The 15,503-nt window shown below is 37.0% G+C and overlaps 1 protein-coding gene across 1 annotated transcript; it reads left to right on the top strand.

Annotated features, from left to right (window-relative positions):
• Positions 1-14,301: 14,301 nt before the first annotated feature.
• On the top strand, positions 14,302-15,269 carry LOC104428810 (phenylcoumaran benzylic ether reductase Pyrc5-like). Its single transcript, XM_039300354.1, has 3 exons — positions 14,302-14,503; positions 14,812-15,012; positions 15,103-15,269. Exons 1-3 carry the CDS (start codon positions 14,302-14,304, stop codon positions 15,267-15,269), a joined length of 570 nt encoding a protein of 189 aa, XP_039156288.1.
• Positions 15,270-15,503: the final 234 nt, after the last annotated feature.

Genomic DNA, 15,503 nt, shown 5'->3' with positions numbered 1-15,503 from the left:
CAGTTGTTTCATTTGAAGCCCGAGAAAGAAGGTTAGCTCACCCATCATGCTCATTTCAAACTCATTCTGCATAGAGTTAGAAAATTTCTTGCACAGATTTTCATTAGAAGATCCAAAATAATATCATCAACATAAATTTGAACAAGTAGAAAACTTTTGCTTTCTCTTTTGATAAAAAAAAAATGTAGTATTTACTTTACCTTTCACAAAACCATTTTAAATTAAAAACTTACTTAGTATGTCATACCAAGCTCGAGGTGCTTGCTTTAAACCATATAAAGCATTTTTCAATCTGAATACAGAATTTGGTTTCCTTGGGTCTTCAAAATCGAGTGGTTGTTCCACGTAGACTTCCTCTTGGATAAATCCATTTAGGAAGGCACTTTTGATGTCTATTTAGAATAACCTGAAATTCTTATGACAAGCAAAAGCAAGTAATAATCTAATTGCTTCTAACCTTGCTACTGGTGCGTAAGTCTCATCATAGTCTATCCCTTCTTCTTACGTATATCCCTTGGCCACGAGTCTTGCTTTGTTTCTTACGACCTTTCCTTTCTCGTTCATCTTGTTCCTGAAAACCCATTTAGCTCCAATGATGGATTTACCTTTTGGTTTAGGAGTCAATTCCCATACATCATTAATGTTAAATTGCTTGAGTTCTTCTTGCATAGCTTCAATCTAGCATTCATCAATTAAAGCTTCTTCTATGCTCTTGGGTTCTATTTCAGAAATAAGAGCCATAGCACTGGACTCTTTACACCTTTTTTGATCTTGTGTGATTCCTTCATTAATATCACCAATAATGAGATCTTTGGGATGATTGGACTTATGCTTCCAGTTGCTGGTTGTTTTGTCAGACTGTTTATCTTTTTCCTCATTTGAATCTTCATTGATCATTTGTTGCTCATCTTCTGAAGGTTGAGCTGCTTATGGAGATTTAGACTTTGTAGAGTCTGGAGCTAGTTTAGATTCTTCAAGATGAGTGTGAATCGATTGATTTTGCATAACGTCTTAAAATTTGACATCCATTGATTCCTCCACAGATTGAGGCTTCTTGTTGTAAACTCTGTAAGCTTTGCTTGTGATAGAATATCCAAGGAAAATACCTTCATCTGATTTTTCTTCAACTCGATCATTGGCATTTTTCAATATAAAAATTTACATCTAAACACATGAAAATATGAAACAATAGGCTTCTTCTTTTTTGAATAACTCGTAGGGAGTTTTCTCTAGAATAAGCCTTAGAAAGACTCTCTTAATAATATAACATACTGTAGAAACTACTTCAGCCCAAAAACGTGAAGAGATGTTACTTTCAATTAAAAGAGTTCTAGCCATTTCTTGAAACGACCTATTCTTTCTTTCCACGACTCTATTTTGCTCTGGAGTATATGGAGAAGAGAACACATGCTGAAAACCAGATTCATCACAGAATTTTGTAAAGTCTTGATTTTCAAATTCACCTCCATGGTCTGTCCGTATACTTGAAATAACATACCCTTTCTCATTTTGGACATTTTTAGCAAACTTTGTAAAATAAGAATAGGTTTCAGACTTACTTGCTAGGAAATATACCCAAGTGAATCGTGAATAATCATCCACAATCACTAAACAGTATTTCTTACCTCCAATGCTTTGAATTCTGGTTGGTCCAAAGAGATCCATATGCAAGAGCTGCAGTACACGATTAGTGGAAACTTGATTTATTGATTTGAACGAGTTTCTTACATGTTTTCCCAACACGCATGGTGTGCATAGATCAAACTTTTGATATGACAAATTGGGTGGGTAGTCCACGAACAAGCTTCTTTGCTGAAATTTTGGCTATTTGTTTCATGTTGATGTGCCCAAGTTTTCTGTGCCATAAGTTTGCTTCTTCTTGAATTGAGATTAGACATTGGGTTTCATCTGGTTTGACATCCAAGAGGTAGATATTTCCATGTCTTCGACTCATGAAAGACTGAGAGGAGTCTTTATTGGTTCCTGAACATATTCCTTCTTGAAAGTTGATTTTGAAACCGGTGTCGCACAATTGACTAATACTTAGCAAATTGTAGTTGAGTCCTTTCACTAAAGAAACATTACTGATCGTGAGGCTTCCAATCTTTACAGTTCCGTATCCCACAATTCTTCCATTGTTGTTTCCTCCAAAAGAAACTTTTTCACCATTAACTTGAACAAGCTTTATGAAGCAATTTGAATCTCCTGTCATATGTCTTGAGCATCCACTATCTAGGTACCATTTAACCTTTTTCTTAATAGTAACCTACATTTAGAAAAGAGACTCAAGCTTTCCTTAATACCCATATTTTCTTGGGTCCATTGGTGTTAGTATAATATACGGTCTTTGCCCATACCTTCTTAACAGGTTTCCAAACCATAGGATATTCTTTCTCAAAATGTCTGAGCTATTGCACTTAGAACATCTAAGAGCACTGCGACCTACTGGTTTTACAAAAACTTTTTGGAAATGATTTTTGTAAGCATCTCTTGTAGGTCTTTGCTTAATTATTTCCTTTACTTTAGGAAAATCAATTAGAGGAATGGTTTCAGCAGTCATTCCTAAACCTGATTTGTTGAAGTAAGGTCTTTGTGCTGAAAGAATTTTTTCAAGTTTCTCAAATCTTATAGAAAATCTTTTAGAAATATTTGAGATGTCATTTTTTAAGAATGCATTTTCTTTTGAAAGATTTTCTGCATTTTCTTTCAAAGTAGTAAAACATTTGTCTAGACTTTTGACATTTTCTTTCCAAACATTTTCATGTTGCTTTAGTACAGAATTTTCTCTTTTGAGTTCGGAAATCCTTTTAGAGAAGTTTTGAGACTAAGACACAATTCATCAATATATCTAGAGACTCTAGAAGGAATATTCAAATTACTTACCTCGAATTTACTGTCTAAATCTAAGTTTATCTCGGAGTTTAAATCTGAGTCTGATTGTACCATGAGACAAATATTGGCATAATCATCATCACTCTCTTCACATTCTATATCACTCCAAGTTTCTGCTTTGAGTGCCTTTCGATATTTCTCAGCTTTTCCTTTCTTTTTTCTCAGAAAGGGACATTTTCTTACATTCAAAACAGACTACATCTCTATTGGATTCATCATCCTCAACAAACTTAGTCTGTTGCTTTTGAAAACTTTATTTCTTTGGATTGAATCTTCTCCCCTTTCTGTTTAGCTTTCAATCTTTTTTATCATAAGAGCAAGCTCCTCATCATCCATATTGTCTTCAGAATCTGTGACATCACAACCATCATTAGATTTTAATACAAGGATTTCTTACCTTTAGGATCTTCATCTTCATTGATTCACTCCACTTCATAAGACTAAAGAGTCCCAACTAATTCATCGACAGAAAGTGGCATAATTCTTTGTGTCTCCCTTATTGAGATCTTTATGTGATTCCAATCCTTAGAGAGTCCACGCAGTAACTTGTTTACTTTCATGGGATTAGAAATTGGTTGAGCTTAATTTTCAAGACCATTCACGATTTCTGTAAAACGACTAAACATGTCAGTGATAGATTCTCCTGATTTCATTTTGAATGCTTCGTATTGACCGAGCAGAATATTGATTCTAGTTTCTTTCACTCGATCAGTTCCTTCATAGGTGATGTGTAATCTATCCCAGACTTCTTTAGTTGTAACACAAGAAGATATTCTGTTATATTCAGTAGGTGATAATGCACAATACAAAGAATAAATTGATTTTGCATCAAGAGCTTGTCTCTTAGTTATCTCTTCTTGAGTCATTTCGCTAGACTCAACGGCTTATTTTCCTCTTTCTAAGACAAGTGCAGCTTTAGGAATGATTCCTTTGTCTACCACATCCCATTCCAGAGGATCCTTTGATCTTAGAAATAACTTCATCTTGTTTTTCCATATGTTATATTACTTTCCATCAAAATAAGGTGGTCTGGTATTGCTTTGCCCTTCAACCAGTCCTGGAGCCAACATACTAGCCATGGATCTTTAAGTCTGAAGTAAAACACTTCAACTTAAGTGAGTACACAAACTCTGATACCAATTGTGAAAGCTAGTATGAGCACCTAGAAGGGGTGAATAGGTGTAAAAACAATTTTACGAGATAAGTGTGCAACACTAATCAACAATAGATTATGAAAAGGAAATTTGTCTCTTGTAAACAAAACGAGTTATGATCAAAGTAAAAGAGCGTAGAGAAGAGAATATGAACACAGAGATTATAGTGGTTCGGCTTAATCCAAGCCTACGTCCACTCTTCCGCACTGACAGCCCACCGGCTAGATTTCACTATGAACAAAAGAGTTGTTACAGAAAAGCTCTTCCTTGATTCCACAGTATAGAGACTCTGCTACACTTCCTCAAGGTCTCTCAAAGATATAAATTCTCTTTTGGGTACAATATTTCGCTCAACAGTTTAATTGACAAAGAACAAGGAGCTTCAAATTTTGGAATTATTCTATCGCACACACACTCGAATAACTGGAACGTCTTCCTTATATACTCCTTTATGCCATCACACCCGTTGGCATTTACCAAAGAAATTCTTTCAATCTACTAGTTGGATAGAATCAATTATGAAGATCTTCGAGCTATTTAAGGAACATGATGATAGCCCATCAATCATGCTCGCCCATACAATCGGGATCTAGGTTTCCATAAGTAGAACCTTCCAAGTATACTTTGCCAATCAACGGATCCAAAATCCCTGAATTTATCTTGATTTGAATAATGGATTCCGACATGTTATATCTAGCCAAGAGATCTTCTTCAGTCAACAAAATCAAATCCTTAACGAAATACTTCGTTTCGGATAAGCCTTCTTCGATGGTCTTAGAAACTGTCAATGAGGATAGACTTTGAGTCTTGAGTCTAGCACTCCGAAGGACTTCAGACTTTGATAGTAGAGTCTGCAAGTCTTCAGACTAGACTGATGGGAACATTTTGTCAACTTCAAAACACTCAAGGAATTTTTCTCCAACAAAAAGAACATCACACAAATCAATACAATCCACGCATCACAGTCCTTAAAATTTCGGAATATTACCATACACAGTTTCATTCACAAATTTGGTAAAAATCCTAAATCAACTCCAAAAATTCTGAAATTTTTATATGTTATAGACAAGGTCTAGAATTAAATATTTCATGTATAACTCAAATCAGGTTTGTGATAGATTAAAAACTATAATCACTGTAGCCGTCTCTAACCCTCGGCAAAAATTCCCAGATCTGACCATTTCAAATAAAATCATTTCGCCCATGTAAACTCATCAATTTCCTCTAAAAGTTTAGTATGTTACTCCTCAACATGTCATCTTCAACTTTCATTCAGAACACGAGATCGAATTTCAACCGGAGAATTTTATAAAATTCACAAAATCACACTAAGTCAGCATTATGATTTCCAGATCTGACTTCCTCAAAGAAAAATAGTTTCACCGGTCTATACTTGTTCATTTCTTCTGAAATTTTGATATGTTACTCTCCAAGAAGTTCTCTACAAATTTTATCAAGGAGTCAAAATAATATTCCAACTAAAATGTTGCATGCAGCTCACAATTTCCTCAAAGGTTGGACTGCCTTCCTAGAAAACAGAATGCAAGGCTACCATATTTCTCCCTAGAGCTTCGAATTTCTCCACTTCTACCACAACCAAAGTTAACCATCCCTTACAATACATATCACAGCAAGAAAAGGGTAGGATTTTGGACTCTACTTGCCTCAAATCCGTGCACAAACACAGCGACAAACGGCGGGCAAGGCGGTGAACGAACGGCGGCTACTAGGCGACGAACGAACTCCTCCTTCTTCCGCTTCTTCTCTCACATGCTCGCTCTCCCTCTCTCGGACGGTAACTCTCTCTCTCCCTTTCCTCGCTTAATCCGCCCCCTCTTCCTCTCTAATTTTTCTTCCTTTTTGAGCTTGCATGCCAGCGCCACTTGGCAATTTTCATGCAAGATGGGCTTCATCCAGCTGAGCTTACACCAGCCTTGGTCGACGGTAGCTCCTCTCCCCTTTTGGGCTTCACGGACCAGGCCCAAGTGGCCGAATGGTGGGGTCCTGTGGGCTGGTCTTGGCTTAAGAGTTTTGGCCCACTCTTCTCTAATTTTTTTCCCATTTAATCATCACCTAATTTCCATTCATATAAATAATTAATTTCCCTTAATCACTTGGCCATAAAACTTGAAATCATAAATCAATAAATTCCAACTTATAAAACACATGGCCAATAATAGAATTTTCTTTCCTATCAAGTAATTATCCATTAAAAGCTTGGCCATAAATCTTATTGCAAATCATGGATCAATTGGCTACAATACAACTTGATGGTACTTCCATCACCTATTCATAGGCCTTAATGTATCTAGAGATTGCCATGAATTTTGGGATGCCACATATAGTAATGCCAATATTTGTTATTCATTTTTCACGTCTCCTAATTCATATGATAATGATATAAGTGTGTGGCATACTAGACTTGGTCATATTGGCTAATAACGTATGGATAGACTAGCCAAAGAGGACTCTTTGGCTTGTTAGGCAATATTGAAAAAGTCGATTTGTCTATATGTGAGCATTGCCTAGCAGGGAAAACAACAAGAAAACCATTTGGAAAATATTAAAAAGCTGAATTTTCTTTACAATTAATCCATTCTAACGTCTGTGGTCCGATGAATGTGAGAGGAAGGCATGGGGTTGTTTATTTCATCACATTTATAGATTATTATACTCGATTCGGATATATCTATTTGATTTCTCATAAATCTGAAGCATTGAATTGTTTCAAAAGGTCTATGAACTTAGTAGAAAATCAATTAGACAAGAAAATAAAAGTATTGCGATCCGATCGAGGTCGAGAATATTTATCTAATGAGTTTAGAAAATTATGTGATGAAAAAAGAATAGAAAGACAGTTGTCTACTCCATATACTCCTCGACAAAATGGTGTTGCGGAGAGAAAGAACAGAACCCTACTGAAAATGGTTAGGTCCATGATGACGCATGCTAACTTACCTATCATTTTTTGGAATGATGCGTTATTAACTGCTACATATATGCTTAACCGGGTGCCTTTCAAATCAGTTATTTTCACTCCATATGAGTTATGGACAAGTAAAAAACCAGACTTAAGTTTTCTTGAACCATGGGATTGTGCTGCCTATACTCATGAGCCCTCTCACAAGTTTGGGAAATTGGGTCCTAGAGGAAAGAAGAGTATTTTCATAAGATACTCTGAACAGTCGAAAGGGTGTGTGTTCACAGGTGAGCAGGAAAGTTGAAGTATAACTGAATTCGAATCGCGGGATGTCACATTCTTAGAGAATGAATTTCCTAAGAATGGTGAAATAGGTGAGGATTACTCCCTATTTGAAACCTTGGATCAAGATAATGAACTTAATGGAGTTCATCCAAGTGGGAGTAACATGAGAAGTGATGAATTTAATTCAACTCACTCTCAATTACAACCACATAATGAAATGATATCGTCATTATCTAATCCGAGTGGGAGCATGATGAGGAATGATGTGTAAAGTGTACAATCTCCCATACAACGAACAAGTCACAAAAGTATTCCCCGTCAACGATTTGACATTGAAAGGGAAACTTTTATGGTTGCTCCACAAGATGAGGATGAGCCAAGAAATATTAATGAGACTCTAAATTTTCCTAGTAAGGAAAAATGGATGCATGCAATGGAAGATGGGATGGAGTCAATGAAATCAAATCATGTTTGGGAACTACTTGACCTTCCAAAAGGACGCAAATCTATTAGGAACAAGTGGGTTCTCAAAATAAAGCATAAAGCTAATGGCTCAATAGAAAGACATAAAGCTCGCCTTGTGGCGAAGGGATATAATCAACAGGAATGAATTAATTATGAAGAAACATTTTCTCCTATAGTGAGATTTACCTCAATTCGCATTATTCTGGCAATAGTGGCAAGTATAGATCTTGAGTTACATCAAATGGATGTAAAGACTGCTTTTTTCAATGGAGAATTAGATGAAGAAATATATATGGAACAACCTGATGGTTTCATAATGAAAGGCCAAGAAGAAAAGGTATGTCGACTTTTGAGATCGATATATAACCTTAAGCAGTCGTCAAGACAATGTCATATATGTTTTCATAATACCATAATGGCATATCGTTTTACAATGTTTGATGAGGATCATTGTGTATATATCAAAAGATCTAAAGATCAATTTGTGATCATATCATTATATGTTAATGATATACTAATTGCCGGAAGCAATATGGAGTTTGTTGACACTGTCAAGAGTTGGCTAACTTCCAACTTTGAGATGAAAGATATGGGTGAGGCTACATACATCCTTGGAGTTAAGATTTTAAAAGATCGTTTGAAGATATCATTATCTCTTTCGCAAGAAACATACATAAATAAGGTTCTTGAACGATTTCGTATGCAAGATTGTAAACCCATTGATACTTCTAGTGCAAAAGGTGAAAGGTTGAGCCATAGACAGTGTCCAAGGACTCTACAAGAGAATGAACAAATGAAACATGTTCCTTATGCTAGTACTATTGGGAGCTTGATGTACGCTATAATGTGTATAAGACCTGACATATTATTTGCAGTTGGAATGGTGAGTAGATACCAATCCAATTCAGGTCAAGCACATTGGAAGGCCATTAAAAGAATACTGAGGTATCTGAAGGGAACTACTGATTACAAGCTGAATTACCAAGGAAATAATCTGCGACTTGAAGGCTATTCATATGCTAATTGGGAAGGAGATTTAGATAAAAGAAAATCTATCTCTAGTTTTGCTTTCTTATTGAATAATGGTGCCATATCTTGGAGCAGTAAGAAGCAAACGTGTATAGTCTTATCCATGATGGAAGCTAAGTTCGTGGCATTATCAGTACTAGTACAAAAAGGTGTTTGGCTCAAGAAATTTTTGGATCATTTAGGTATTATTGGGTATGCTGCAAATCCATTATTGGTTAACTGTAATAGCCAAGCAGCTATAGCGTCACTAAAGATCCAAAATATCATGGCAAGACCAAACATATAGATACCAAGTATAATTTTGTCAATAATATGATTGCACGAAAAGATGTAAACTTACAGTACATTTCTACACATAGAATGGTAGCAGATCATATAACAGAGCCAATACCTAGAGATGTGTTTTGTGGTCATGTAAAATCTCTAGGACTGTGTAGAGGCTGATGTACTGAATATTGTAATTTCCCTAAAGTGTTCACATTTAATAAATTTGTGTTTTTTCATTATTAATGCCTATAAATCTTTGTTTGACGTTTATGCATCTTAATGCCCAGTGCATTATATTAAGTTGAGAAAGTATGTCGGACAAATAAAATATTAGCCCACTCACACGGATAATCGCCTCTATTTATTGTGTGATAAATAGAGATGAGATGGTTTTTAAGCTTATTATCTAGGTGATAATCGAGGGCTCAAGCTTAAAATATATATGTCACCTTAACTAAGTGTTAAGATGAGGACATAATATTTACTATGTCCGAAAGTAAAATAACCCACATATTTACTTCATCTGTCCATGATGCCAGATGTGAGTTCTGATGAATTCTATGTATGAGTATATATGTGAACTCAAGTTAGACATTGGGTATGTCTGAACTATCATCTGTACGGTATTAAAAGTGTAGACATACGCTCCATTGGAAATGAGTTAAATACCGTAATACGTATTTCATACTACGTATGCATGAGACAACCAATAAAAGTGGCAAAACTTTGATCTCAACTTTTATGCCATGTAAGACTCTTGAGGAAAAGAGTTCCTCAACTTAGTGCCCTCATGACTCTTACTTATTCTCAAGATTTCTATTTAATGTTTGTTATCTTAGGATGTTGCCAATGATCATATATTGATTCGATCTAATGAGACATTTCTAGAAAAGCAAGCTGAACTGAAATTGAGAGTTTGAAGGAAATAGGAAGATCGAATTTGGAAAATCACATTTTAGTTTTGTATTCACTGGTCAACCAATTATGATTATTTTTGGGATAATCATAATTGTTAATACAATATATCATTATTTAAAAAGAGATCAAGAGAGAGATATAAATGTGATTGATCGATCTAGGATACTGCTTACTAAATCTACTCATAGTGCGATGCACATTATGAGCTGTTGTATATTCCTAACAGATGTATGGCAACGAGTTCTCAAAGTATGCTGGTCACATGGATTATTTACTAGTATGAATGTTGCAGAGAGGTAAAGAGGATCATGTTCGGCCCACCATGTGCGAGTGGGAGATGATGGGTTTAGTCTATGATGATGGGCTTAAGGCCCATCCACCCATGTTGGGCCTAAGAACCTGGCTCGCAGATTAAGAACCCATAGAGGAAGGGTTGTGTCTTTTGGGGAAACGTTTTACGTTGAAGAGATACGTCTTTTGGAGAAGACGTAAGAGAGAAAAGAAAAGGGAGCATACATTTTCAATGTACGTACGTGTTTTTTCTTTTCTCTCTCTCCCAAAAAGAACTTAAGTTTTCTCCCCCTTTTGAAGCAACAGTACACTCCTCGATAAACCGAATCAGAATCCTTCATCAATCTTCAACATTGGTGTTTAATCTATGGATAATAAGGTACGCTCAATTCCGTGGTGTATCTTTGATTGGTGATACATGTTATTCTTGGGCTCGTTTTCCACATTCGTTTTAGGGGTTTGATTTTGTGACACCCCCGATCTAGTAAGGTTGCCACAGATACCTATTGCTCCACCTAATGAATACCAGTTACATATCTTCATTTCGGGGTTAAAGAAGAACCGTAGTTTCTTAGGCATTTATATATATATATATTAAAAGAATCCGGCGCAGCTCATAGTGAATATAAGGACAAGTCACACCATCCATCTACTCCCATAACAATGATACAATATACACCAACTACGCACCATAAGAAAAGATAATGTCGATTCACTCTTATTTATATTTTCATGATGGAAATCTCGAGTCGGTACAACCAAAAAGCCAAGACTTTTAGCTAAACTTGGCTATAGCTTAAAAGAGAGATCTCGACCCCCTACATCGATCATGTATAACCCTCCATCTACAAGTGTCGGCTATCCAAAAAAAAACGTCAACTCCCACTCCTCACGCAGATCTTCACACCTATCCTAGCGCATCGGGCGGTGGCGGCGGCAACATCCCCTGCATCACTCCGTCACGACAAACGTGGACAAACAAGAACTCCTGGATGACCGGGTCCCCAGCCAAGCCCACATCATACATCACCAGCACACGAACCCGTATGAACACCAAACCCAGGATGGTGACACAATCAAGCTCCATACACTCGACCTCCACGTCAGATGGAAGGCCATAAAAGGTACCCCGCGTGACCGGAGGGAGAGGCATCTTTCTAATCTGAAATGTTGGTCCCCAAAGGGGGTGAGTACATCCACTCAACAGGTAAAAGATCCATTAAACTACTAAATGCATCAAACAGAACAATCATGACATCATAGTAGAGTACATATAGTTCATACATGTTAAACATGTCTTACCTTTTAGCCATGCACATTTCATCGAAACAGCCATGTATATAAGTCACCATACTATATGCACATACCACCATGCACTTATACATATTATATCATACAACCATGCATACATGTCACCATATCATGTGCATATACCACCATGCACTTTTACATGTAACATCATTCTACCATGCATGCATGTCACCATACTAAATGCATGATTCAATTTCATCTTTTTATCTTTCAATTGGGTCACCACATTTTTCTTTCCCGGGACCAGTAATTACATCCCACATTTTATCGCTCGCACCCAACCTGGCATTGTGAGGAACCTCCGGTACACACCTCCGGGCATCCGGCACACACCTTCGGGCATCTCGAAACTCCCGAGGACATCCGGCACACACCTCCGAGCATCTGGCACTCACCTCCGGGCATCCCGACAGTCTCGGGGCATTGTCGGCTCACACCTCCGATAGTATCCTCATTTATCATAATTCATATTCACATTTGTGTCTCAATATCAACATGGCACATGATGTGATGGCTATAAGGTCAATTTCAGCTTTTGGTTTTATATGTAATGCCAAATATCATCACATGTGCAGCAAGATTCAATCACTTAAAAACAATAAAATTCATGGGGCAAACTCATAGATTATTGCTATTATTTTAGAAACGGAATGCTTTCTTTTAATTTACACTTCTTAAAATTTAGTGATTGGCCCTAATAATTTCTAAGAATTTAATACATCATAGACAAGCTCTAGAGGCATTTATCTCATGAAGAACACAACACCACCAGAATTTCATACAAAACAGAATAGTCCATGCATTACAGCTTTTGAAATTCGCACAATCCAGCTTGCTCAGTTTTAAAAAAACATGTTATTTAAATACCCAAATGACCTTCAAAAATTATGAAATTCGAACTTGTGATATTCAAGACATAAAGGCAGATATTTCATGAAGAACACTACACCAAAATATCCCCATATAATTCGGTATAGACCATGCATCACAGTACTACTATTCTAATAGTTCAACTTGCACAGTTTTTGAAACATTTTTGGTTATATAGGCAAATGAACTTTAAAACTTACGAAATTTGAATAAGTTGTAGGGAAGACATGAAGAGAGATATTTCATGCAGAACATATTTCCAAAATAACCTCATACAAAACGATATAGTCCACTCATTGCAACTTACAAAGTCCGAACACATCAGATTGCACAGTTTTAGAAACATTTCCGATTAAATATCCAAATGACCTTTAAAAACTATGAAACTCGACTATGACATAGCCAAGACCATAAGGTAGATACTTTATGAAGATATAAAAGTCATATTTTTCTTCCTAGGTATTTAAATATGGACTGTTAAAACCCCTGTTCCTAGTACCGAAATTTCCAGATCTAACCATCTTCAAAGGACCACGATTTCACCTACTTATTCTTGTTTTTTTTCTCTAAAATTTTAATATGTTAAACCTCAGTATGTCCTTTACAACTTTCATTTAGAGATCAAAGCCAAAATTCAACTAGAACATCACATGCAAGTCACTAGAACATCTAATGTCGAGCTGTTTTTCTCAAGAACAGTACACTAGACTAGAGCACCACTCTTATAACTTCAATTTTTCACATTCTATACATCCGAAATTGTTACCATTCAATCACACACACTAAGAACAGCATGCAAGAGTAGATCAAGGGATCCCACTTGCCTCCAAACTAAGCAAACGGCGAGCACAACAGCGAGACACGGTGGCGATGGACGGCGGTGAGCAAGGCGGACGATCGACGGATGGCCCTCCTCCTTCCTCTCTTCCTTTCTTCATTTCCTCTCCTTCCTCTCTTTCTCTTCTCTCTCTCTCTCTCTACCGTGCGGCACACCTCTCTCTCTCTCTCTCTCTCTCTCTCTCTCTCTCTCTCTCTCTCTCTCTCTCTCTCTCTCTCTCTCTCTCTCTCTCTCGGTTCCTTTAGCTCCATCCAGTCACTTTTCCCCCTAATTTCCTTCCCTCTATCATTAGCCATCATTAATCTTGCATGGCTTGACACTTGGCCATCTTCTTAGGACAAATGGGGGAGGCATGCAAACCAGTCTCTCCCCCCCTTCTTCGTGCGGTCGACGGCTCCTCATATGCTCTATGGGCCGGCCATTTTGGGCCATCTTAGGCCCAACACTCTTGGGCCTAAGACCCAAGCTTAATTGACCCAAGATTACCCAAAAAAAATAGCTTAATCCTTATTTATACAAAGTACTAAGTTACTAATTTAAAAAAAAAACTATAATACTTTGTAACATAGATTAATAAAATCCAACTTATAAAATTTATGGCCAAAGACATAATTTCCTCATAAAATAAATCTTGATCTCACATGGGCATGGAACATGTTTCCAACAAAATATTCACCCATTAGGTGCTTGGCCATTAATCTATTACACTTCTTTTGGTCTAAAGACCACAACATAGGTCATTAATACGTCCATCACCCTTCCATAGGTTGTAAGGCATCTAGAGGTTGCCATGTAGTTTTAGGATGCCACGGATTTAGTGTCGAATCCATTTTAGGGAATCAGTTATTCCCAACAACTTTCTACTATGTTATAGTAACTTTTCGAAACAACTTGAATTCAGTCTCATATAAGTTTGTCTTCCTTTTTTCGTCGAAACTCATACATGTTTTTTGGTTAAGGGGAATATGCTCTAAATTTTTTCTGCTTTTTAACAAAGATGTTTCTTCTTATTTCATTGTGTTTATTTTTAGAGATTCTTGCCTTCAATGTTTGGAAATGACATGGATAGTGTCCATGTTGTGGAGCCAATAAAAGCTATTCTTGCCATCAAGGGCAAGATTCGCCACATTGTCGAGGCTGAGGGAATCCCTCATACCTATGTGTGTTGTAATAGTTTTGTGGGCTACATCCTTCCGACATTGGCACAGCTTGGGGCTACAGCTCCACCTAGAGATAAAGTTGTCATCTCAAGAGATGGAAAATGTAAAAGGTAAGAAGCAATCTATTGAAATGCTTTGCATTTTAAGCCGTTGAGATTTCTGTACATCTTTCACAATTCAATTATAATAGATGATATGAATGTCACGTGGGTTACCTTGGCACAATGCCACCTATTCAGCATGTAAAGAAGATTATCTTGATGTATGTGGTTGAGAAAAGAACATATGGATGCCAATTGTTTGATGAATCTGCTCATCAAGATAATTATTTACTAGATGCGAGCTGAAAGTAACTCTAGATAGATTGATTGCTCTGTAATTCTAAAACTCTCTCCCGTTGATATAAAACAGTGATTAATAAGAAGGATGACATCAGCACCTATACCATCAAAGCCGTGGATGATCCTAGGACCTCGAACAAAACTCTCTACATCAGACTTCCTGACAACATCTTCTCTTTTAATGAGCTGGTGTCTTTGTGGGAGAGGAAGATCGGCAAGACCCTGGAGAGGGTGTATGTTCCAAAGGAGCAAGTTTTGAATAACATTCAAGGTTAGGGATGCTTTTGTATTAGATTTAATCACATGAAATCCTCTCTGTTCTCAAGCTTCGATTAGTCTACTTGTCTTGGTCATATTGCAGAGGTAGCATTTCCACTCAATGTCATGTTGGCCATATTTCATTCGATTTTCGTGAAAGGAGATCAAAACAACTTTGAGATTGAGCCATCGTTCAGAGTGGAAGCTTCAAAGCTCTACCCCGATGTCAAATGCACAACCACAAATCAGTACCTTGATCAGTTTGTCTGATTTCGAAACCGACCGTAAATTTCTCACATCAGCTTGAATAGTAAATAATAGGGGATGCTGCTTCTCAAGATTCAAGTGTGAAATGCGGCTCCCGCTAATCATCTCATGGCATGGACAACCTCCTAGTTTGAGGACATGCGAAGCACAAATGTCAATAATAGATGTTGCTGCCCACGTGCTTGTGTCACGGTCCATGAATCCTCCTGTACTCGTGACACTTGTGAGTGGTACTTG

The sequence above is a fragment of the Eucalyptus grandis genome, chromosome 8 (assembly GCF_016545825.1).
Source record: "Eucalyptus grandis isolate ANBG69807.140 chromosome 8, ASM1654582v1, whole genome shotgun sequence".
NCBI lineage: Eukaryota > Viridiplantae > Streptophyta > Magnoliopsida > Myrtales > Myrtaceae > Eucalyptus > Eucalyptus grandis.
This window is presented reverse-complemented; position numbering and strand designations above follow the sequence as displayed.

Bases quoted from the DNA above. Each gene is read 5' to 3' on its own strand.
- LOC104428810 (XM_039300354.1), top strand. From the start codon at position 14,302: ATGGATAGTGTCCATGTTGTGGAGCCAATAAAAGCTATTCTTGCCATC. The intron at 14,504-14,811 runs GTAAAAGGTAAG...GATATAAAACAG, and splicing joins CATCTCAAGAGATGGAAAAT to TGATTAATAAGAAGGATGAC. The intron at 15,013-15,102 runs GTTAGGGATGCT...GTCATATTGCAG, and splicing joins AGTTTTGAATAACATTCAAG to AGGTAGCATTTCCACTCAAT.